This window comes from Temnothorax curvispinosus, unplaced genomic scaffold (genome assembly GCF_003070985.1).
Source record: "Temnothorax curvispinosus isolate PA1 unplaced genomic scaffold, ASM307098v1 QBEX01018224.1, whole genome shotgun sequence".
Classification (NCBI taxonomy): domain Eukaryota; kingdom Metazoa; phylum Arthropoda; class Insecta; order Hymenoptera; family Formicidae; genus Temnothorax; species Temnothorax curvispinosus.
Window position 1 is genome coordinate 528,619 of NW_020228004.1, and position 25,926 is coordinate 554,544.

The 25,926-nt window shown below is 39.5% G+C and overlaps 2 protein-coding genes across 8 annotated transcripts; one reads left to right on the forward strand and one right to left on the reverse strand.

Annotated features, from left to right (window-relative positions):
* Nucleotides 1–112: 112 nt before the first annotated feature.
* On the reverse strand, nt 113–25,779 carry LOC112468190 (phospholipid-transporting ATPase ID). 7 transcript variants are annotated; one of them, XM_025037251.1, is made up of 16 exons: nt 23,238–23,930; nt 13,369–13,948; nt 9,603–10,137; nt 8,274–8,332; nt 7,924–8,136; nt 7,524–7,729; nt 7,287–7,442; nt 6,454–7,096; nt 5,689–5,868; nt 4,336–5,077; nt 4,064–4,241; nt 2,877–3,025; nt 2,462–2,814; nt 1,835–2,060; nt 1,488–1,723; nt 113–1,402 (listed from the first exon to the last, which is right to left on the reverse strand). In XM_025037251.1, the coding sequence occupies exons 2-16, from the start codon at nt 13,513–13,515 to the stop codon at nt 983–985; spliced, it is 4,443 nt and encodes a 1,480-aa protein (XP_024893019.1). In that variant the 5' UTR covers nt 13,516–13,948; nt 23,238–23,930; the 3' UTR covers nt 113–982. The 7 variants fall into 7 exon arrangements, with proteins under 7 accessions (XP_024893019.1, XP_024893018.1, XP_024893017.1 ...); XM_025037250.1 differs by having other exon boundaries at nt 2,877–3,028; XM_025037249.1 differs by having other exon boundaries at nt 4,049–4,241.
* LOC112468191 lies at nt 16,262–19,664 on the forward strand. The gene is made up of 2 exons (XM_025037256.1): nt 16,262–16,906; nt 19,392–19,664. Exons 1-2 carry the CDS (start codon nt 16,745–16,747, stop codon nt 19,611–19,613), a joined length of 384 nt encoding a protein of 127 aa, XP_024893024.1. The 5' UTR covers nt 16,262–16,744; the 3' UTR covers nt 19,614–19,664.
* Nucleotides 25,780–25,926: the final 147 nt, after the last annotated feature.

Genomic DNA, 25,926 nt, shown 5'->3' on the forward strand with positions numbered 1-25,926 from the left:
CATTTTATACATACCTACAGTATGTATAAATAAACTGTAATAAGATTCGTGTATTTAATTAATAAATTATTGAAAATTAATATTATAATTTCAGGTAAAATAAAAAAAAACATATATCTCTCTGTATTTTCTATTAATACTTGCTTTCAACGTTGTTTTATATTATTATATGGAATTAAGATAGTTATCATTTTTCATCGAACAAAATATCAAAAATTATTTACATGTTGATATTTAAGATTGTTTTCACATATATTAATACGAAATTTCATAACAACTAAAAACATATCGTAGTCTATATCGTAGCATAAGCTATTTTTCTATACAAGTATATAATTATCATAAAACATTATTTTTACGTACATAATCATTGTGTCAACAAAACGTTAAATCAAGTATGTATATTCCGTGCACTTACTTGGCAAAAGTGCAAAGATATAAATTTAAAAATATTGAACACGTAAATACATAACACTTAAGTCATAATTATAACAAATATATAAATGCTTAACAGTGAAGTATAGACATAAAATAGCATATGCTACTTCTATTGTAGTGTAACTCAATGTATCCCACTGGAATTCATTGCGTTAGATACATGCATTAATGAAATTACATACATTTGTATTTTAACATTATTATCGTTGTTTATAGGCATCCGTTATAAATCGTAATAGATTTTTTTAATTGATCAAAATTTTCCTCAAATAAATAAATGTAAATTAAATGTAACGTAATCACAGACATCGATGCTTCACGAGATCCTCTCGAATACTACGTACAATACATCACTTGCATCTCTCAATTAACATAAAAAGAAAAGAAAAAAGATATTGGGAACACGATTTCAATGGGATACACCAGAATCGATAAATTCGACGCATTTAATTTTGGCTTAATGTCCGTAACTAAGTATATTAAGAGAACCTCACTAGTCACCTGCACTTTAGTGTCCATTGAGTTGACTAAAACATTCGAACTATTATAAATTAATCGTGTCCAGCGTGTGTGAATTTCTAGATGCGCTGTTGTCCTTTGGTGATGTCGTAGCGGCGTTAACCTGCTTCGTAACATTGTTCGTAAACGGCATAGAAAACTTAAAATCACCACCATTTGGCAATTTGCGCATAATTTTCCCAGATGTGATGAGCCTGCCGAAGCCCTCTTGGTGGGCGAAGGCGTAGCCCGAGCGTAAGGATCGCCGTGTACGTCTCGTAGACGGGGTACGCAGTATGTCCTGGCTTTGACGGGAACGCAGTTGTGCCAGTCTCTGCTTCAGTCTGACTCTGTCGGACAGTGTCGGTCTGACGTCCATGAAGAAGAATCGCCACGACAGTACCGGTATCACGAGAATTATACAGGATATCACTGTAGTGAACCAAAAGGTCGCCTCCGACATAGCCTGCAGACATGAATTAAGTACCAATAAGTGTTGCATATACTGGCAACTACGGAGAGTACGGACAAGAATTTGCGACGATACGTACCATCGTGAGACTGCCGACGTAACTACCGCCTATGACAAAGTTGTAGAAATAATCTAAAATAAAATACCAGATGAGCGAGCCCCACACCATGATGTGGTTGAAAACTGTCCAGTACGACGTGTCGAGGGCTATTTGAACGGTCACGACTATAACTAATATAGTGGCTACTACACTGCCCAGCAGCATGTGATCAGAAAGTACGTAACCCTTAGGTGATACCCCGTCCTTGTATGTCCCTGTCAAAATACACAAGATATGTACGTTAGCATATAAATTTGCGTTGTTACAATTTCAAAATAAATATAATATAAACCAATCCCTTTAATAATTAGATGTAAAATATTTACCGTAAGGTACTAAAAATAATACACAACTAGCGTAAAATCCATGTAAAGCGCTCCAACAAAACTCTTTCTTGTTGAAGAGCAAATTTTGTAATCCTGGTGCGTATAGCTTCGGATACATTAAACTGTTCTTGTCGTTAACATCCTGATCAAAAATGCCAACCGCCAAGACTGGTAACGAGGTATAAAATAGATTGTAGACGGAAATGTACATAGGATCGAATACAGTCTGCAAGAAAATATATGCAAGAGATGAACATACAATTAACTTTAATTGCGCGCAATCTATGTACTATTTTCTACAACATGTCAGAAAAATATCTAAATTCATATTCAAAATCTCGACTTTGGAGCAAGCTCTTACAAAGGAGTTTTAAGCCTGTTCGTTTTCTCTGCACTTCTGAACTAATGCAATAAGTTACAATAAAACAAATATATGTTCTTTCATTTTAACTTATTGTACTAGTTCAGAAGTGCAGCGAAAACAAACAGCCCTAACAAGCTCTTACAAAGGAGCATCATGAATAATATTCGCCTTTAAATCATCATTCATTTCGTTATCTTTATCATTATCTTTATTATATCATCATTATTACCGTAAGTAGTTACCGTAGTTTTTAAAGATCTTACCTGTGCGCTGAATCCGCAGAAGAAAGCAAACCAGATGTGGCAGAGAGTAAACGCAAAATTCTTGTAAAAAAAATACCTAAGAAATTTACTCATTCTATAGTACGACCATCTGCCATGGACCAGAAGCAGCCTCTCCAAAAACCTAAATTGCCCTATCGAATAGTCGGAGGCTAATACCGCCTGCAATCCTTCCTGCCCGCTGATACCAACACCGATGTGAGCTGTTTTTATCATCGAGACGTCGTTGGCGCCGTCGCCAATTGCCAGAGTCACCGCGGACTTATTTTTCTTAATCAACTCGACGACCATCGCCTTTTGTAGTGGCGTCACCCGACAACATATTACAGCTTTACCTGCAAGAGATTCGAGCCATCAAAATTGTTTCTATAAACACGCGTGATCCACTTTAACTTACATTGGCTGGACACTTCTAGAAAAAGGTGTTCAAGTTGTGGATGTAACGCGTGAACCAAAGAATGTCCGTTGATAACTACCGCGAATCCTGTTGAATTCTCCATCTCGTGCTCGTCTTGCTCGTCCCTACTAGGATTGTATTCGGTATCACTGCTGTGCAGAGAAAATAGCTTTCAAACAAAAGATGATCTCTTCTCATACAAAAGCTGATCATCTGGTATTTACGAAATGAAATTCACTCTAAAATTTATTCACTTCACAATTAAAACAGACACAGTTATAACAGAAATTGGACCGGAGATAATAAATCGTGATCATTAACGAAATGAAAAGAAATTTTGAAACTTCTTGCTATTAGAAAATGATGCACGGTAATCGTAAACAATAGACAGTGCATTGTATTAATAAACTATAGATACAAGAACGTGACACAAACAACATACCAGTTGTGTTAATATTATCACTAAGATTAATTATTAAGCATACAGAAAGAGAAGGAGTGAGTATCAAGCATCATGGTAAATCTCAGTTATCTATAACTATATATATTACTAAATTGTAGGATATTCAGATATAACATATGCAGTATCTGGAAAATATCTGAAGTGATTTAAAAAGGCAGACCTAATCTATCATTCTAAATATAGCCATATTATTATATTATCAAAAAGAAGTAGCAAATGTTGATATCTTTCAGAAAAAATGGAAGATAATTTTGTAATGCTTTTTAAATACAGAGGATATGAATACTATCAGATATAGGCATGCAGATTGTAATTTCAAAGTCGGGCTTCGCGATGGACAAATAGAGAAGATGGGATATGTATAAACCAATGCACGTATGATGAATTAAGCTAGCAAAATACAAATTTGTCGCATCCTCGTATCATCCGGAAAACAAGTACCAAGTTTTTCATTCTTACAAAAATTTTAATTTAAACTGCATTGCGAGATCCGCTAGCTTGGGTATTAAGCATACGAGTTCTCTGCAGTTAAGTACGATAAATTTTTAGGCAAGACTGTATAGACATAGAAAGCATTACATGAAAAACATAGTGCCACATTCAGTGTGAGAGATAAGTTTTCTTTTCCTTTCTTAACAAGAATGCGTTAATTAGAATCAGCAATAGAAAAAATTGATAGGTTGTACTCCGTCTCTTTCATGTGCCTGACCTTTCCTTGTCCCACCTGAATGTGACAATGGAGAGTGTCGGCCGTTTCTGTTGGGTCGAGGCCGTCTTAATGGTATCCAAATATCGCATTAATTGCGTTTCCACGCCATCGTAAGTGGTGCCGTCTACTACGAAGACATCTGTGAGATCATCCGTCAATAACTGACATGAGTATCCGATGTTGATAGCCGTCTCTGTACGAAAAAAAGTTTGACGTAAAGATGTTATTCTACGAACACAAGCACAAGTTTTTTGTCCTTATAATACTTGTATGATCTTCAAGCTTACCCTGTTTGTCACCGGTCAATACCCAAAGTTTGATGCCAGCGAGGCTGAGATTGGCGATAGTCTGAGGTACACCATCTTGCAATTTATCCTCGATGGCAGTAGCACCCAATAATGACATATCTTTCTCTATTTCTTCATATATCGCGTCTAGCTTGTCGTCTCTATTTTCTTGGCTTAACGCGGCTTCTTGATGGCGTTGCTTCCAATTATTAAAAAAACTTTCGTCCAAATCCCTCACGGAAAGGCACAGTGTTCTTAAGCCTTCACCCGCAAATTTATTTAGATGATCCAATGTTTTTGCCATTATCTCGTCGCTGTCCTTTTTCAATCGCTCGTAAATAACGCTGTCCGCTCCTTTGCAGTATAATCGGAGGTGTCCGTCTTTTCTCAAAATCACGGACATTCTCTTTCGCACATTGTTAAAATCCAGAATGCAGAGAAGTTCGTATATCTCTTTCTTTCCCATTACTTCGATCGTTATACTGTTAGGCGATCTCTCCTTGAAGACAAAACCGAAGTTCCTAGCCGCGGATACTAAGGCAGCCTCATCGGGCGATTGTGCTTGATATTCGATCTTGCCGTGTTTGTCTTCCGGCATGACGGTATGACAAAGTGCTAATAGTCTGAAAAAACTGTGGACGTCCTGATTTTCCCGTCTCACAGCTTCGAGCAGCGCGGGATCATAGAATTTAAAGTCTGGTTCGTAGTCCTTGTTAAACGAGAAATCCAAGGGTGGCATTGTCTGCAAAATGTGTAATGAAATTTTTTTTTAAGAACTTTGCACTTTGTTTGTGTACCACGAGGTTAATGTAAAAGAAAGTTAATCTTATTGGCAGAGATCGGGAAATCCGCTGTTGTTAAAAAAGAAAGGAAAGAAAGCTAGACGGAAAGCTTTAGAAAGCATATTATCCAGAGTAAGGTACCTTGTTTCCATAAAAATAGGTTTGTTGGAAGACCTGGATTATATACCGTTAGTTGTATCATTGTATCAAAGTATATACATTACAAGAAAATAGCTACAAAAGAAATTAGCCTTAACCGTGCGTTTGTGTGATACAAGGAATAGGTACGACTTTTATTTATCTAGTTTATGGCACAGTGTAAAGTTCTAACGTGCACAAACACTACAGATACAGTTATTGAGCGTATAATAAAAACAATAGAAATGCTTCTGTTACTTATATGATATTATATGCAATAAGTTACTAGTGTAACGATAAACAGATGATATTGAATATGATACATACAATTAGGACGACAACGGGGTATACAGATAAAAGCGATAGCGTGTAAAGATTTCGTGTACAGATTTCGTGATCGTTGACAAGAGGTGCTAATTATCAACATGCGTACTGAAGACTTGTGTGGAATCTTTGGGCTGCCGTTGATCCCGGGTTCCGGTGTTGTATTAGACACCCTGTCTGCTTGTTCCAGAAGACGTACATTCGGACCACTTAATGGTGTATAAACTGGACGTACAAATTCCTGTCCGCTCTTCCACCGCATCGTCGACGTTGTAACAGCTCTGTCCGTCTACATGCAGCACACACATGCTAAGTATATGAAATTTCTTGCAAAGATATGACCACGAATTGATATCATATTCGCATGTAACTGAAGACAATTATCATGTATGAGTAAAAAAGGAATCACGATATAGACAATCAGGAATATTCAACAAATCACGTATGCATGTAATAGTGTGCAAGGACAATTTTTAATGCTAATTGCATTATTAATGTAAACATGTTTTAACGTGTTTTGCAAGAAGAAAAAAAAAGACGTTCTATAGCTTTTCGCATGATTATTTATAGGCTATAATTCACGATAAAATGTAGCACAGATTGTAATAAAAAGAATATAACATATATAACGTAACAATGCAGTATGTAACCCCTCTATAACAATAACAAAGAATTTTCAGCGAAAGCATATGATCAATGACGTTTTTTTTTCACGCAGCATTGGAAGCATAGCTAATATAATGCGGATAATGTATTTGTCTTATTTTAGATAATATGTATAATTTTGTAATAACATGAAAATTTATGTTGCAGCACGTACCCTGTCATTCAGCATCGAGTTAGGGATCTTCGCGTCAATAAAAGAACGACTCACCTCGCTCAAATCGATGACTTCGCCGGTAACTTCGTCAATGATGTCGCCGTAACACTTGCCTGCCACAGAACACTTGTTGAAAGTCATTATGTTCTGCGTCAACGTCCCGGTTTTGTCGGAGAATATGTATTCTATTTGGCCCAGCTCCTCGTTTAACGTGGTAGTCCTTGCTTTAGCGTGCGTTTTCGTGGGCGCGTAGTACATTTCCTCGTCCCAATTTATCAAAAATGATTGAACGAACCGAATAACTTCGACACTCACATACAAACTGATTGGCACCACCGTGTTCAGTACGATAGAGTACGAAAAGAACACGAGTAGGGCAATCACTGTGGCACCGGTAATGGGTTCGCTCGGCACTAACGAGTCCCATGGTAGGTACGCTTGGAAATAACGGCCCACAAGGCTTTCCCAAATACCACAGCCGACCATGCAGAACAAACATAAGGAAAGTAAAAAAAACACTATCCCGATGATGAGAAGATTCAGCAGTCTATCTATAGAGGTCCTTTTAAATTTGGTCTTCCCTGAGTTTTGCATCAGTTTGGTATCCTTGCCCGCAAAGATCACCATGCCATAGCACCACTGCGTGTTCCTAAGCACGCAGCCCCGTAAAATAATCTTGTCGTTATCCAATGCGTATCTGCAATTAATTGTGAAATATTAGTATCATATCGGTATCGCTGATAAACAGTAGTTAAGTAAACTTGACGCGAGCAAAGCAAGAATCAGATATCTTTATATATAATTTCTACAAGAAACTGTGGCCTTCTGTGGAATATTCCGTTTTATCTGGCTCTCGCTGTGCTCCATTTATATAACGTTCATCTTACTTTTTTCCTCTCCACGTTAGCGTTCCGTCGAATTTATTTAATAAATTATTAGGGGTTTCGCAAACGATCTCTCCATCGAACTGGCCGATTAATTCGTGATTTTCCATCATCTCGGCAGTTTCGGGCAGGCACTGACGACATTTCAAATTCGTCTCCCTACACAAAGTTCATAGAGATTATTACATCTTCATAGATACACAATTTTACATTTAATTGAACGATTTGCATAAACGGTACCCGTCCAATTCCGCTGTTTCGATGTAACAGAGGCCATTCGGCTCACTCGTCGTTAGCAGCAAAACGTCCGCTGCGACAAACTGATCGTTCTCCATTCTAATTACGTCGCCCACTTGAACCTGCGACCATTTCTCCTCACGAAGATTAGAACCCCGCAGCGTCCGGGATTTCCTATTATTTACTTGAGAGTCGTTGCTATGCCGTTGCTGGAAATTAAATTGTATTAAGTTTTCGCGGATCATACTCTACTCTTTGTATAAAGTCTACTTTATTTGAATACTTTTCTAAAAGATGTTTTCATAATTTTATGTATCTATTTTAATGATATATATATATTAGTATATTTTTTTCCACAAAATATAGCAAAAAATAGTAAAGACGTTGATTACGAAATACTTACAAAGTCGTCATAGGCATCTTTGACGGCAGTGAGTGTGAGTACCCCTATAAGCGGTATGGCTGTGGTGATAGGGGTTAAAGAGGATATGGCGGGGATCATCTGAAGCACCAACAGGCATAGGAAGTAAAAGTTAGCGAGCCGCTGAAATTGCTCGAACAAATTCAATGGTAGGAACGTCAGAACCGAATACTTGGACGTCTTGATGTAATTATTCTGCAAATCAATAGAAATATTCGTGTTCATATCCGTTACACATTAAATTCCTAAAAATACCTTTCATTTTTTTCTTTTTTTTTAATGTTTAAGATTTGATAACAGTTAGTAATGCAAGAAGATATGTTCCGTCTTACCGCATAATTAAACTGTGAGTTGTACTCGCGATTATTGGCGCGAATCCGCCTCTCTGTTTCTGTAAAAATAATACAATACAATAATACAATAAACGAAACATTTATCGCATGTGTCTGTATAACAGTAGCTGATATATATATACAACAATATTTATATACATCAATGATTCTCATTAGATCCTACAGTAGATTGTTATATACTTTCGTTGTCTATTTTTACCATATATAGATCGTGTTGAGAAAAAAAGAATGCGGATGTTGCAATAAACTTACCGATACTAAGGGAAATAAACGTTTCTTTACATAGCGATTAGGCAAACAAAATTATTTTAATCACGTATTATTTTCTAAGTTTCGCACCATACACCGGAACAAAACAAATAATAATTTTACAGCCTTTAAAATAGAAAATATAGTAGCTGCGCCGGATCTTTCTTTTTTTTCGCCGCTAATCGGTCTTATAGTCAAGTGCATTGCTTTACATTCGCTTGTAATATATCTACCGCGGCAGTTCCACATAACTGGATAAACTATTAATCGTTGGCTCGTCATGCGAAGTGTGGCAAAGTCCACTACTGCATGGCATTACCACGAAGAACGATCGAATCGATCCTTGCGTAGTAGGCACACCCCGCCGTCACGTGTTCATGAAAACTACGTGGGTGTTACATACTCCGTTTTCTTTATTTATGGAATTTAATAAATTATTCGAGTGTCCGAGGCGCGGAGCCTTGGATAGTTGTACAAAGTATATGTCGCTGAAACTTGCATTATACCTAAAATCAGTGGCATTGATCGCCGTCCATCCATTGCGTAACTTTGTGCATGCACTATTGTTTGCGATGGATTCTAGTCGAAATAAAAAAAAGTAACATAAACACAATTTAAATGCAGCGTGTCAGTTAAATGGAAACGCGGACGCGGTTGGTGCCAAATAGTGACTGTGTCAAGAAAGCTCGCGGTTTATTCTTCCCAATGATGTAAAATTCCGAGATATTAATATAAGATAGAATAGAAATGTACAAAATTAAGTAATAATTTATTATGTCAAGAAACTCTCTTCGTGAAACCTACAAGTTAAACGCGAAAATATATTTCCATATAAGATATATCATTTTATCTCATTTTGCTCTCTATCACATATCATCAAATCCTATCGCGAGACTACTTCATCAAAGAGAAATTGTCACGCATCGACACGTATGGTAACTGTTTATATCCGCCTTGGCAAGTATCAACTATAAATGCACGTCGTCCGGAACCTTGACTCGAGCCAGCGGTGCGACTCCCAGGGAAAACTAGCCGATGATCTCGTTCGTGGGAACTCACCGCTGGAGAAGAAGGACGTGCTACGACCGATGCACTCGGTGGCGGGTGGCGAACTCGGTGGCGCCAATGAGGAGGACGATGCGGTGGTGGCGGAACGGTACCTGGTGCCCTTCCAGATCACCAGCTTGCCCAGCACCGTCAGCAGGGACTCTCGCAGGGTGTTGTGCCGGCTGCCGCCGCCCAGGCTGCTGGACGAGTCCCTCTTCGAGCACTCGCCCATCGCCTCCACCTCGTCGGACGACGAGGCGAGGGTGAGTGTCGCGTGCGACCGCTGCTGACCACCGTCGGTTGTCAGCACCTCCAGCTGCGGCTGCTGCAGCTGCAGCTGCTTGCTCCGCTGCCCTTTCCGTCGCTTCTTCCGCTTCCTGCGACTGCTACCACCGCCACCGTCGTCGTCTTCCTCGGCCTCCTGCATCGAGCATCTGCGTTGCCCGCCTGCCTCGCTGCCGCTCCTGGACACCGCCGTCGTCGTCCTCGCGGCACCGCGACGCGTCGTCGCGTCCGCCGACTCGACCTCGCCGTCGCAGTCCTTCACCTTCATGGTCGGCGCGACATGTGAACGCTCACGTTACTTGACTCACGTTCAAGGACGGGTAGGAACGATCGGTCGAGGACACGCCCGTTTGGCACGACAAATGCGCTTTTTCGTTCTAACGTTCACGGTCATGGGCGAGGGTGAAAATTCCCGTTGCTCGCGACGCGCGTAGAAAAGATCGAACGGGGGAGTAAAGAGACGCAGGGTAGAGATAAAGTCGAGGATTGGCGTCGAAGATATGCAAAGGCTTCATTTCGTTGATATAGAATTGTCCGAAAAGTAGCCAAGAATTTGGTAGTAATAATTGTTCATGAATTTTTTGTTAACAACAGACGCGGCACCTGATGAAACACTCCGCCTATACAGTCAGACTATTAGCCAGGAGGCTTCTGTGATGACTATTAGATTTAATACTTTCCAAGCTTAAAATAGGATTAAAATAGGCGCCATTATTTGCTTCTGCAGATCTTGTTTGTCGACGCTTAAAAAGAAATCGGCCACTTTGAGAAGCCTCGCGAGACTTCAACGTCACCTCGCGATATTATATATTTTTATGAGGATTGCGGGATTGCGTAAAAGCGCGAGGGACGTTGTTCATAAAGGAGATCTAAACCGATTCAAACCAATTAATCTTGGCTAATCATGGATGATGAAGATGCAGAAAAAATACATTGTCTCTTCGTGACAAACGTAAAAATAAGGATGATTTAAGATTGATACAATAATTTCACATGCATACGTTAACTCGAAAAGGAGCCGTCGTTGCGATATATCTCTACTCTTCGTAAATATTGATTACACATTTCTGTGAAGCTAGCATGCCTTTTTCACAGATATAATCGATAAACTTTTGTTTTCAAAAAAGTTCTAAAAATAAAGTATAAAAAATCTAGGCGATCTACTTAAACTATCTTCGAATTGTATCAGAAACATTAGAATTCTAGAAAGAAGAGATCTTTATCAATTACAGTGAAATTCTGTGCAAATGGGGTATTGATTTCGTGAAGGACGATTGCACAGCGTGTGCTCCACTTTGCCGGCAGCAATTTGCCATTCGTGTGGACTGCGTAAAATAAATCCCGAAGATCGCGGGGTGCTCTAGAAAACGCGTGAAAAGCAGCGCGCGCGCGGCGCCATACGAATATAGATCGCGCGGCACGCGTGCGTGAAAACATGTCACGGACAAAGCGAATCGAGACTTGTTCCGGTACTCCGCGATAAAGCTTCAGCACGTCGATGAACGTAAAGTTGAACGTCTATAAGAGCTTTATTGGCCGTTATAAGCTGCGACCGTGCGCTGCCGCGTTTGATTTTTTTTTTCCTCCGCGGATGACGTACGCGCGTGAGAAAGTGTATGTCAAAGTCTACGCTGATAATCGGTACTACGATGTACGAGTCGCTCAGAAGCAAAATGCATATAATCATATATAAACAAACGCAAGACCGCGAAGACCATTTTGCGTAATATTTTTATAATCTTAAAAGATTAAGATTCTAATGTTAAAAAAGTAAAAGTCTAATCTCATTATTATCTTTTTATTAATATCTTTGATTATATGAAATGTTTTCGATTCTATCCTTTTAATATTCGCGTTTTGCATTTTGACCCTGCAAATGTTGAAATCTTCTGTAATGATTGAAAATGTGTACGGAGCTTGCTTGACCAAACTGTCTGAATATTTCGACCGACTGGCTCAAATGCTCCGATTTACTCTCGCAAGCTGGTTCTAAGCCACACGCGATGATAATTCCACGTGTAACAAGATTAAACTTGCGTTTGAGAAAGTGCAAGGGAATATCGATCAGTGAAATCAAAACACTTTACTACAACAAGATTAAATTTGAAAAATTATTTCATTAGAAAACATATAAACACGTATATGTATATGTATATATATATATATATATATATATATATTATTACATACGTACTGTACATATATAATTTCAATTTTATATTATATTTTTATACTCGCGTGTGAATTCGTGTGCACTTTACATAATTGAAATAAGTATTCACGAGAGTAGATATATCGCAGTGACAAGGCTATCAATTATATCTCTAAGCGCTGATCATTTTTCCTTATGTGGGCAGGCAGGTATGAATGTCCGGTATGAATAATATGTTATGGGGAATAAAAAACGAACAAGGATGGGAGTGCGTTCGTGTTAATCGAAAAAAACTTGACGGATCTACATGCTCCGCGATGATAGCTCATTCGCGCCGACAAAGTCTCGTCCAAAGCGCACATTACTTGTCAAACGGCACGCGGGCTAGCGAACGGAAGTCCATTGCATAATATCGAAAATTGCGTAACTCTACAGTCTCGCCGTTGTACAGTCAGGAAGTCAAATTGCTCTCCCAACGAGTATTGTTCTCGACTCGATACCGAACGAAATTAAAATCTTTCGCACGTTTCGTGCGTTGCATTAGTGTAAAAAAAAGGCCAAATTCTATATACACATATTATTATAACGTTATTGTAAAAAGAAAATATTATGTTCTATAAAAATAATTTTTTAAACGTTTTTAAAAAGTTCTAATTTAATGGAAATCGTGGTTAACTTCTTGCCATGGTGTTACGCAACAGGCAACATTGTAACTATGGTTAAAACTCCGTAGTACGTTATTATTGTCAGATACTTAAGTTACATAAGCACGAAAATAAACGTAAAATCCTGCTCGTTTAATATAAGCTTGCAAATTATATACAAGATAGTCCTTAAAGACTCTTCGTATCATCTATATTTAATAAAAACTTAGATAATAAAAAATAATATTGATTGATATGTTATCAATATCAAAATCATAAAATCCCAAAATAATATATTTAATAATATATTTAAAAAATGCTCTGCTCTTCCAAAAGTTTCTTCAACGAAAAGAAAAATCCCGGGAAATTTTCCTTCAATCGGAAGCGTCGAAAACAACAGCGAGACGTTAAGCAATTACTTCGTCCGGATTAAACACGCGGATTAAAATCTCGCCGGCGAGACCGCTCGATACAATCGTCGAGCATTCCGCATTTCCTCGAGTAACGATCTCCTCGTTAGCGTGGGCGAACGTGACCGCTTCTTTTTCCACGACGCGGGTGTGTTTCGCGCCGACTTCCGTTCGTCGCATCCTCGAGAGGGGCTGAGGACTCACCTCGAAGACCTCGAGTTCCAGCGTGTCGACCTCGACGCTCATCGTCTATCCTACGCAAACTATAAACCCTCTATAAGGCCAACCTCTTCTGCCACCTTCTGGCACCTGAGCCGCGCCGCCGCCGCCGGCGGCGAGACGATGACCTCGTCCCCCCCGCTTCGCGCTTCGCCTCTTACATAGTTCTTCCACCTGGGGCCCACCACCGCGGTCTTCTCGTCTCCGCCGATCATCGCGGGGCCGCATTAGTTCACCAGCTGGCACCTCGCGATCCAAATTCCGACGTACCTGGTCACCGCACCACCACCGTACCCACCACTCGACTGGCTCTCGTTCCGGTGACTCGATTGACTCGGTCGTCCAATCGACATTCTCCCGTAGGGTCCGAACACCCGACGCCCCCGTGCTCAATGTTGCGTACCACCTGCTGAGCGTACGCGTCTTTCACCCGTTAGAACGCAATTGTCCGCCGCCGCGAAAAGTGACCGCGAGGGAATTCCGTCCGAAACTTCTCTCGGTCTTCCAAAGTCACCGGAAATTTGGATTCACGAAAATTTTGCCTTTTAGACAAGACAAGAAAGTCGCGTTCTCCTTGCGACAAGGTCTCGAAACGTCAAAGTCTTCCTCTTCAATGCGATCGCCACGTCTTGTCTGTAGTAGTAACTTCTGCAAGAAAATCGGCGATCCTGTCATCGCGAGATCGTACACGGCAAAGGATCAAGAAAACAACGATGTGGAAAAAACCAAACTTGGATTATTCGCAATGGGATTGTTACGACGCTACTCGTTACATCGCTATTCGTCCCTTGTAGTCAGGTTTTTGGAAACTTTCCAAATGAAGACTGATCGTTGCGATACAGAGTGAATTCAGCATGAATCTCGTAGTAAAGTTTATCATTTATTTTCCCAGAATATATAACATTCTGGGAAAATTATCGTTATCGCTTGTATCGGAAAAACACGTTTTGGTATCGCAATCAATGTTAACTAACAGGTTATACTCTTTTAATTGTTTATACAACCTTGGAAATATAGGGCTAATTCGAGCTGGCAACGAGTTGCCACGTGTAGGGAAAAAAAGGAACGGCGTATTATTATTATCATCGTTGCTCTCCTTACATGCGGTAACGCGGTTTATTCATGGTTAGACGCGTTATCTAACACGCCTTCTCCTGATGAATTCTGTTATCAAGGAAGCAGGGAAACAATGGCATCTAACCAGTAGATTATTGTACTCACAATTAGCTCGTTTTGAATTAATTAATTTAATCCTCGTTCGCATATTAAAAATACTAAAAGCAATTTCTCCTTATCTTCTTCTAAAAGATTTGAAAAGATTTTTAAACGCATTCGTACAAAAATATCATTTTAAGTTATATTTTTAAGTCAACCATTGTAGTTGTAAGACAAAAAAATTTGCCAAATTGTACAGCAAGTAATCATTTCGCAAGATTGATGAATAAATAAATTTAAAAAATAGTTACTGCGTGCATAAATCGAATAGATACAGCGAGGAATATAGGCACTGAAACGTAGCCGCCTGTATCCGACACGCACACACTCGCCGGGCTATTCTCCAAGTTAAATAGACGTTTCCCATCCACGAAAACATGTCATAGAAAAAGATCGCAACGCACACTTATCTACCCACGTGTAGGCTAACTATCGCGTTTATGTGTCAGTAACCGGAGACGGCTCGCAATGGACGGTGTGCGGTATCCCGTTTTCCATCAGAGGCGGCCGTCCGTCTCTCGCTAATTCTAGCTCTGGGTACGCCTATGAAATCAACTACCCTTAGTATTTATGCATAAATACCTATTGACCGCTCGGAAAGCGGCGCATCCGTTCCGCTTCTAGACCAGAATGACCTTATCGGGCAGGTAACAAAACAACTGTGCATCGCAAAACGCGTCTGATGCACTTCCGCCTCGTCCCTAATGAGCTTATCGCGAATGCTGGAAGAACAAGGGACGAGCAATTCAAGATTGCTCTCTCTCTCTCTCTCTCTCTCTCTCTCTCTCTTTTTTAGAGAGAGCGACTTCTGATAATGATAATTTAAAACAAGCAAAGAATCGACAGCGATTGTCCATTAATTAAGGGCGCGTGAATTAAAAGCTGATCGTCGTCTTTCACGAAACCATTAAAAAAAATACGAAAGTATATATCGGCGTATATTTAATTAATAAACATAATGTGTGAGATAACGCTCCTCGAAAATTGCTATCGAGAGCAAGAACACCTCTCGCGTACTAAGTACACGTGCACTCGAGCGAACGCTTCAAGTAGATCCTTCCAGAGTAGCGTTCGGCACGCTCGCTCTTCGCCGTCCTTGATCCCGCATACTAGAGTGATGTCATCGTTCGCCGAAGCCGCCACCTCTGTTGCCGCGTCTAGCAACGAAAATATCCGGGCTTCCTCCCAAAATAATATAACCAGCAAGCCTTGCGGTGACCGCGCGCGTATCCGAGCCCGAGAGATTTCCAAGGATTTCCGCCGCCGAAACCTATCAGTCGATCGCGCCGGAGACGCGATATATAGAAGAGGGCTCTTATATAAGATATAATGGTGCCGAACCAGGAAATTGTTCCAGCATTCTAGACTGCCGAAATACCATCGATATAGAAATAGCGCTGTCTAACTTTTGCTCGCGATACTTACACGTATGTTTAACGTTCAGAAACATTTCAGAAAATGGAACAAGTAACAATATATTACTTTTGCATTTAATAATATTTAAAAAATAAAAAAAATTGAAAAAAGCTTTAAAAAGTATAAAATAATACTTTTAAGAATCATTAATTTGGCGCCAACTTCAAAAATTGAAAAGTATTATTCATTTTGCACCGAATTCAAAAAATTAAAAGGGATTCTTAAAAGTATTATTTTATCCTTTTTAAAGCTTTTTTCAATTTTTTTTATTTTTTAAAAACTTTTTAAAGCTTTTTTTGAAGTTGGTTCGATTTAAAAAAATTTTTTTTATTTTATACTTTCTTAGTGCTTCATTAAATTAATATGAATAATTATTATCGCATATTTTCTTACTGCTCCGTACCCTAATGTTCTAGCGCGATATTTATGTACTAAAACCTTCCTGGAGAATTGCTCTATAGGACAGTGAAAACCGCACTTGATTCCGTCCAGTAGTTTTAGAGAAAATAATGGACATACATACATACACGCCGAATATAGAACCTCCTTTTTTTGAAGTTGGTTAAAAAAGATAACAATTCGATAACTTTTACTTTTCTTACTGAGTTAATCATTTGTTTAATTATTTCCGAATAAAAAATAAATGTTTTTTTTACTTTCAATCTGAAGATGAAAGGCGGTTAAGATGAAGCTTAGATATCTGTTAGTGAAACCAACTGTCGGTTTCCTTTCTCGCTCAGAGAAATCATAAACAAATCACTCTATACTCGTGGGCGGCTAAGTATAGAACGATGGCTATATGCGAGTACGGATATGGATGGTACGTACGGCATAATTAACCCCGGATCTTCTAGAGTGACGCGCGGCCGGCAGTCTATAACAGGGGCTTTCGTGATCTCGTCTGGATTTCGTCTGGAAAAGCACCGCGCGGAGTTTTCGACAATAATGGAACCGCGCGGTACTCCACTTCCGTTAGTAAGTGCGTAGCGTGATGACTCTTTGCTGTTACAACGGGTTATTATAATAGTATAGTCTAAATTGTTATTGTGCGGTGAGACGTAAATTTTTATCCACAATTTGCATGGATAAACATTTGGTATTCGTTTATCGTATGAAACACGCGAGAGAGATCTTGCATATTTTTTCTAAATCGTAAAAATTGTAGAATAAGCGAGGGAAATTTTGCGTATTTTCTCTGAACCGTAGATCCCAGAAACTAAATAAAGAGTAGAGCAATTACGTCAATACGAAGGCAATATATTGCTCGGTTTGTGCAAGTGTGTATGCGAGACGCACTCTCTTGATAAAACATCAAAACTAATCAATTCTCTATCTCTTTCTAAAAACAAAAGTAGAAGACTTAGAAGCATTCCTATATATTGTACGCGCACAAAAACAAAAATTCGAACGGACCGAAAACGCGAGTGATGAAAAAAGGAAAGAGAAAGTTCGGAACACGTGTGCAATCTCGAGGTGTAGGTTTGCGACCGAAATACGCACATCCATTTATACTTCTCTTCGCGCACGCGTCACGTAAGATAAAAGTATCAATATACCAGGACAGAGTACATACGAAGAATTTTCTTACTAAAAGTTGAAGAACCATTCAATTTTTGATAAAGACATGGTAGAGTGTGAAAGCAGACTATATTTTATAAATGGAAAAGTAAATATTTGTTGGAAAATTGCTTTTGAACATCAAATTTTATTAAAATGTTAACCAGTTGAAATGACCCAATACGTGAACACTTGAAAAATTATAGTATAAGAGGATTATAATATCTTCTGTCTATCTCAACTTTGAAAATTGATACATATCAATAAGTCACGTTCGGTTAATATTTACACTGATAGTTATCTTAAAGAAAATTGTCGTTCTGCTTATGACTTATATTCTGTAACATTAATAAAATGTGATTCTCAGCTATGTCCTTAGAAAAAAATATTTTTTATTTTAACAAACGTTTATGCCAATATAATTTCTTTTTCATAATATTTTGTATATCTTATATTTTGCAAACCAATTTTCATTTTTGCATTTATAATTCAAAATTCTTAATATCGTAAATATATTACTAACTCTCCATCTATATCGGGACCTGTCTCGATATATTGATACTTTTACCTTATTTATTTTCCTCCTCAAAGAGAATTTTACCATAGACGCAAAATAAATTATTAAAATTAATTGTAGAATTAATTGTAAAATAACCGGAACAGGCGTCGATATATCTGCATCGGACTTCAATAGGAATCGTGTTACGCTCCATATACATTACCTACAAAGGTGCCGACGGTCTTCATAGTAACGATTGTAATTCGTGGTATTGATGACGAAACGGATATACCGTCGATGCGAGAGAACGTGAAATAAATGCAACGTGCGTTCTCTTATCGATCGCATTGGGTGCATCGTCGTCGTACGCGATCGTCTGCAGCATCCGAGATGCGTTGTGCAACTCGCTGATGCTATGCATGACAGACCATCTTTGTAACGCTGGGTTGTAAATGAAATGTCATTCACAATGCTTCCACGTCTCGATTTAGAAAAAAAAAATAGAAAAAAAAAATAATATTGTATAATAAAAAAAATTAACATTCCGTAAGAATATTCTATAGACATGTTTTTGATGATACCGCGATTTCGTCCATCTTACGTCATTTACGAGCTCCTCGAAAATATGAATTTGAATAGGCGAAACTAAAATCGAAATAAATCCGACGCGCCCGCGTACTCTTATCGTGTCAGCTGCATCATCACTTTTTGCAGCATCTCAGATCCGTTATGTAAGTCGTTGTATCGTTTTACGCGGGGCTACGATGAAGCACTTCAAGGAACACGAGCGATATATGGTGCTAACCGTGCCATAGAGCTTTTTTGCACCTTCAGCCGCGGTAACGGCGATGTGTATTCGATAATTGGCATTCGACCAGAACCTCCTGTCATTCGTTTCAATTATCTGGCTTTGTCGGTGACACAATCGGCTCTGCGACACCCAGACGAGCAATACTGATGAGCCGGGCGCCTTTTTTCCCTCCCTCGCCTTTATTCAACCCGGCTGTATGGTAATGAGAAACGCTGCGATTGTGCGATGTAACGTAAATCCATTTGGATTTAACGATTATTCCGGACTGCGCACGCAAGTTTCGACAGCAAATATTATCTTTGTAAGCGAAAGTATACATGCTATTTTCGTTTTGTTTCTCTATATGCCTTCCAAACTAAATAATTTCTTTAGATTGATATATTGATACGATTTCACAAACGTGGCTGGGATTCAGTTTAAATAAATTTGTGCAAATTGAAAATCCAGTTACCAAAAGCAATCATATTAAAACAATATTGAAAAATACTACGTATTTTTTTGTTTGACACAAAATGCCAGAATAATTGAGTAAAAGTATATAAATAAAAAGACAAAGAATAAATCATTTTCATAACCGTATTGCATTACAACAGGAACCGCTGGATGCCAAAAGTCGAAGGGTCACAAGTCCGGCCGGCCTCACTCTCGGATTATCGCATAATGAAACAATAATGAAACGACCCACGCGAAGTTACAATTTCCTAGGAAACATACGTAAAAGTGGGACGCCTAACATCGCTGTCGGAGGCAATGTTCGCATGACAACCGACGACATTTTATCACTTAGGTGCATGAGTTTATTAGAATTTGTATAATGGCTCCAAGTTTTTGAAAAAGAGCTCAATAATTTATTTTCTCAAAGTAATTAAACCATGAAATTTTAAATCTTAACTCAAATATTTTTTACGATTAAAAAGATTTAGCTTTTCTAAACTTGTTAGATATCTACATATATATATATATATATATATATATATATATATATATATATATTATATTATATATAGAGTATATAAATTTATCTGTTACGTGCTTGCCAGAGAATATACGGAAAGTAAACTTTAACGAAATTTATTTTAATATACGTAATCTAGAATCAGTAAATAAATCAAGATATCTCTGGGGTATCATCACGTAGGCAGCAATCTCGATATTCCGAAGATAAAGTATCTTTCGTTGATCGAAGAGTGAAAACAATTTTCAAACTATTTCGCATAAAGAGGAACGTAAGGAACGCGTAAAAAGAGTCTGTCTAAAACGTCGTGAAACTTTCTTAATAAATTTTTTCTTCCTTTTCTTTCCTTCACGTATATTTTATTCCGACCGGCCAATCGATACTATCGCCGGCTGGCTACTCTCGAATTAGTTCCATTTGTGCCTAATTCCGTCGACGGGTTGAAAAAACAGATTGACATAAACGACAGTACGACCATATATAGCATGTCATGGCATTTTACGATCCTAAATGTTGACACGTTGCTTATTATCTGATAGAAAGTTTTGTTGTGTTTTGAGAAGAGTGCTAACTTTGAGAAGATTCACAAGATCATCAAAATTAAAAATTGCTTAGAAACTAAATCCTAGTTGTATCAATTTCTTCAGAAAACTCCTGCATGCAATTCGAAAAATTCAGAGAATATTTTATTTAAAATAATTTTTCTAAAAAAAAAAAAGAATAATATAATATTATAATTAGAATTTAATTTACTTTTCCTTAGCTCTGGTCAGTATTCTGTCCATGGTATAGAGACTCTAAAAGAAATCTATAAAAGATTAATACGGAATCGATATACGAAGAATTTGTACCTTATCATCAAACGTAGATATTGGTGATATACACAACGTAGATATACGATATCTACAATATCGAACATATTTAATCATCGCAATGTGTATACACAAGCCAGCCGCGAGATATTAATAATAACTGAATTGCTCATTCCCTCTGAGTGTCGAGCATTATTAGGTTGCTCGTTGCTCCAGTTTAAGTTTTCCAGGCCAACAGGCAGTATCGTCTTGCGTAAATCAACGTCCCTATACAGAGTGTCTATTACCATTGCCGGATGTCCTTTCGATCGCAAATTCTTTAGATAGAATTGCAGAAAATCTATGCATGGAAAATTTGCGACTCAAAACACTTTTAATTTTCGACTAAAAAAATCTTGGCTCAAATTAAATTTCCCTTTAAGTAAACATTTAGGCTAACTGACGGAACTAATTTAAGCTCGACTGACGAAAAACAAGCTTTGATTATTCATTTATATTTTTGAAGCCCGGCCAAAAATCTCTAATCTCTGACGTTAAGTGTCACCGACGTTAATTAGATGTTCTATCAAATTATGCGAAAATCTATTTTAAAGTTATCAACGAATGTCAACAGTCATTATAGCTGATGAAGCGAGACACTTCATGTAATAGGGGTCCAGATTTCCATCGGCCGCGATGGAGCGAAGCAATTAAGCAATGGCGGATTAAAGTAAATTGCGTCATTACATCTATAAGTATCCGGGCGGTAAACTAGCTAGCAATAACTGATCTTAACCTCCTTCGACTTTACAGTGTACGTAACCTGCGCACGTAACGAGCAATTGAATCTCTTGCCATAAATTCAGGTTTTTAATTCTTTGCGCAATAATGAGAAACTTTAGTGATAGCGCGCGAACATGTTTACAAGTTCCATAAATAATTCGCAAAAACGCATCCGCTTGATTCCTCAGGTCAGTGCAGCTGAAGTTTATACACGCTTAGGATAAACGGAAGCTCGTTTTCAGTGCAAATTGATTTTATTGTTAGTTGGCCCTGGTACGGCTACAAAATTGACAATCTGTCTGCCCGCTGGTCCGACGACTTTACGACCAGCACTTTCGATCAAGATACTCCGCGAATATAATAGAATTCTCGATGAGCCACCTATTTACCTTTTACCTTGCAATAATTCAGCCACTAGTTGATTGTCCAGTCCATCTGCGTGTTTATTATTGATCCGCGCGTACGTTTGTAAAGCGACCGATAAAGATGATTAACAACACGTGGCATTGGCGACGCTCCCATTTATTCTGACAGCGCGCGACCGTACGAAAAAATTCCCCCGGGGGGTGGAGGGGCCCTCGTCATCAACGTAACGCTAACCGTAATTTCTCCCGGCGAATACATTTCCAAGGTCGGGTTATGCTCGAGCGAGCCGATAAACGTCTCGCCGTGAAATCGTGAAAGACAAGTTAAACGACGCGTTTCGCGACACGCTGGAAAAGACTTCTAATTAATTAAACTTCACCGAGCGTTCAAATGAAAACGTGAACCTCATCCTGTCCCGTCATTCTCTGCGGCTTTATCGATCGACAGGCACGCAAATGCAGCTGCAAAATCAACATCGAAAAAAAAAAAAGGTTGAGCAACCTACTTTTCATCCTGCGGCGAAAAGGAAATGCACTTTGCATTCGATAAACGCTAACGCGATATTGTCCTCCTCGCTTTGCGGCCTCTTTGCCCGTTCTAACAAAGCGAATTAATCGAAAAGGAGAACCCGGATAAGACACAAAAATCTTTTGCTCCTTTTAAACCGTCCCTTATCCTCTCCAGCAAAGTTACGTTGACGTCACGTTTTCCCCGAGATACGTTTAAATACAGTCTCGATGCAATTTGAAGATTTCCTCGGCCACAAGGGATGATCTGCCCCATTTCAATACCCCGGCATGGTGCTTTTCCACTCGTCATTACGTCGTTCTCGAGGGAGCGACTTCTTTACTCTCGTCGCGCTCGCAACAAAAGCACCCTCGCCGACGTCGTTTTAACGATCGTCACATCCATGTATAGAAGGAAGAAAAAAAGCAAATTCAAGACCGAAAGAGAAGAAAGAGAAATAAATAGGCTCCGCACATATAAAGATCCGACTGTTCCGATTTAAACATATAAAGAGAGACTTAATCGGCATTTCTCATTCAACTGTGTGGACTAAATTAATTTTTCCCGAAACCGACAGAATTCACCAATAATTACATCTCCACCGAAACAACAGGAGGGGAAACAACAGAAGGGAAAGTTCAATTGACGTTTTCTTGCGAAATAAACTAAATTAATTTTTCATCTCCGGAAATCAAACGATTGTTCGTGAATTAATTGATCTCCGCTGAAAAACAAGGTAAAAACACGGTAAAAATAAAGAGCTAATCGATGCTCCTTGCTCAACTGAAATAGATCAATTTTTCAGTTCTCAGTATCAAAGATCCTCATCCCTTGATTAAACAATAAATTCCACAACAATTTAATCATTTCTCGATAAATAAAAGCTTTTTCCAAACAATTTTCGCGACTAATGAATGCTCTCTCAATTGATTCGTTCGTATTCTCTTCTCGGTAAAAAAAAAACACACAAAATCTATATGATCTCGATTTCGTGGAAAGAGAAAAAGAGTATGAGTCAGAAAAGAGAGGAGCCTTACCGCGTAAGCGCGTGCAGCGACGACGAGGCGCGTACGAACGCCCGTGAGGCTTTTAAACGGCAATCGATCGCCGTCGCGATGAGGTCAACGTTGGTTATCCCGGAGCGTATACGCGGATCAACGCGGCGGAGATTCGCAGTTAGCAGACGTCGGTCTCAGGATCGTCGTGCATTCGTCATATATCAACGCCCTGACGAATCCCTCGATTGACCAGAAATCCGAACGGAGAGGTGGATGTAGGTGCGATGACGTCGGCATGCGTGATAGCGAATCCGTGTCATCATACCGTCCCGGTACTCGGTATCTCGTCGAGAATGTCCGCGATTACGTTACGTTTTACATGGCACGATCCCTCTGCGACTGAAACGCGGTCGAGACGACGATGACGACAGTAAGACGGACGTCCGAATGGTCACATCGTCGTTATCGTCGACGTCTAATGGGAGATTCACACGCGAGATCCTCTCTCTCCCCTGGGATATAAGTCGCGAGTCGCGAGTAGATCAGCCGGCGATTGGGCGGACACTGTCTCTCGTCTCGCGCAGCACCGGCACTAACATCATCATCATCATCTTCTCCATCATCGGCATCATCATCATTATTACCAACACCATCACCATCACCGTATCCGTCGTCGTTCACCGTCACCGTTATCGCCTCACGAGCGCACCAAGCGCGAATCGACGACGACGACGACGACGACGAGCCGGCGCGCGCGAAAGGACACCTGATTGACAACGAACCCGTGGACGGCACACGTATGCACGTACGTACGCACGCACGCACGCACAGCACCGCAAATCGCGAATCAACGGCACGCACCGAGGGTATGTCCGCGTTTCTCTCCCTCCGGCGGAGGAGTACGACGGCGCACTTTACCGCGACGTAACGAAACAGTCTCGCACGACACACACAAGGGCTGGCTGGCTGGCTGGCTGGTTGGCTGGCTCGAGTGTCGAGACGCGCGACCTCGAGGCGTCGTCCAGCGACGGCGCCACGCGACGCTCGGCGTCGCGACGCCAGGATTAACGGCGCGGCGAAAATTCGAGACGCCGAGACGACGCCGTGCGTCGACGGCCACGGGGGTAAAGAGGGTTGCTGCTGCACTGACGGTGGTGAACGCAGGTGCGGCACCGGGGTTTCGAACGTTTCGATCGATCCGCTGCTACGCAGCTGGTACGAACGACCAGAGAACTCGAGTACTCGAGCTATTTAACGGGGAACGGCGACACGAGTCGGTAAAAATTAAAAGTCTCGCTTTAAAGAGCGGGAGAGTTTTAAATATGATACGTAATTTTGATTGATAAGTTTCGAATTTTAACAAAAGTCATTGAACAATGTTTTATAAAAAGAAAAGCTGTACTACACTGTTGAATTCGTAATGTCAAATTATACTCAATTCGAGTCATTTTAAACCTATAAGTCATCACTACTCCTACTCAATATGTCGTTATTTAAAACAATGTTAATTGATCTAAACCAATAAAGTTAAAATAATACTATTTTCTATTAAAATAATAAATGTCAACACCTATAGTTAAAAATATCAAAATGTTATTTATTTCAAAGTATTAGTTTAAATTTCATACTTTAATGATTAACAGTGTGGTTTTCATTAAAGAAACTAGCTCTTTACAAAAATTATCTACAAAAATTACGACTGTAGAAGAAGTAAGAAGAATAGGATAGAATTATTAAACTTATGAAGTAACTCTGAATAATGTAAGAGAACTTTATATGCGCGATGATCAATATTATTTGCGTTTGTATCATCAGAAGATATATATCAGAAGATATGTCAGAACAAAAATAAACAAATTTCATAAAACTGAGCCAATTTAGGAATATTAGGAATTATTACAATTTTCATTTTTAAAAATAGGTCGTTTATCGAAATTAGGAGAACACGTGGCTATGACTGTTCTCTTTACAGAATATCTAGCGAGAAAATAACAGACCGATCACCGAGCAGTTGAATAGCGGGAGATTGCCGGAATAAACGCGTGGGTGGCGAAACTCCGTTTCGCACAACGTTTTCGTTGGAAGTATGGCCTCATCATTCGGGGAAGTTGAAAGCAAAAATGACGTAAGGCGTAAAGGCGTTCCGTTACTCAATTTAAAAAAACTTCGAAAGAAGTAAAATTAGAATTAACAGATCAATGAGCCATCAAAACTGATCGACATGCGTTTATTTCGAGTATTTCATATATTTAACGTTTTTTTTTTTTATAGTAGAGCTTCTTTCTTATCCATGATGCAACGTTGACGCGTGTATCATATTACGTCTATATCGTACATGTGCTATTTCTAATAAGAATCATTGATGTCTACAAATACTATTATAACGTAGCGCAAAAGGTAAGTGTAAGAAATGCAACGTGTATCGCGAGTCAATAAATAAATATTTGAGATCACTCACCTTGCATAGGCCGCGTGGCAGCGCTGCGCGACATTGTTCGCGTGGTTTAGTTTTAGGCTGTACTTTCGAGTTAGGCGCTTGTGGACGGAGTCTGTCGATATATCCGTCGACGCGGAAGATGACGGCCGTTAAACAGAGCGACCTTCCGGCGCGACGACGTTGGTCAGCTGTTGTAAAGTAGGCATCAAACGCGCGTTGACGTGGTGTAAAAACCCGATGCGTAAAAAACTCTCCCTCCGCCTGGCGAGCGATCGACGTCGTCGTCGTGTT

Bases quoted from the DNA above. Each gene is read 5' to 3' on its own strand.
- LOC112468191 (XM_025037256.1), top strand. From the start codon at position 16,745: ATGGATGGTACGTACGGCATAATTAACCCCGGATCTTCTAGAGTGACG. The intron at 16,907-19,391 runs GTAAGTGCGTAG...GCATTACAACAG, and splicing joins GCGGTACTCCACTTCCGTTA to GAACCGCTGGATGCCAAAAG.
- LOC112468190 (XM_025037248.1), bottom strand. From the start codon at position 13,515: ATGATCGGCGGAGACGAGAAGACCGCGGTGGTGGGCCCCAGGTGGAAG. The intron at 2,061-2,461 runs GTAAGATCTTTA...ATTTTCTTGCAG, and splicing joins TCTGCGGATTCAGCGCACAG to ACTGTATTCGATCCTATGTA. The intron at 1,724-1,834 runs GTAAATATTTTA...GTATTTTGACAG, and splicing joins ATTATTTTTAGTACCTTACG to GGACATACAAGGACGGGGTA.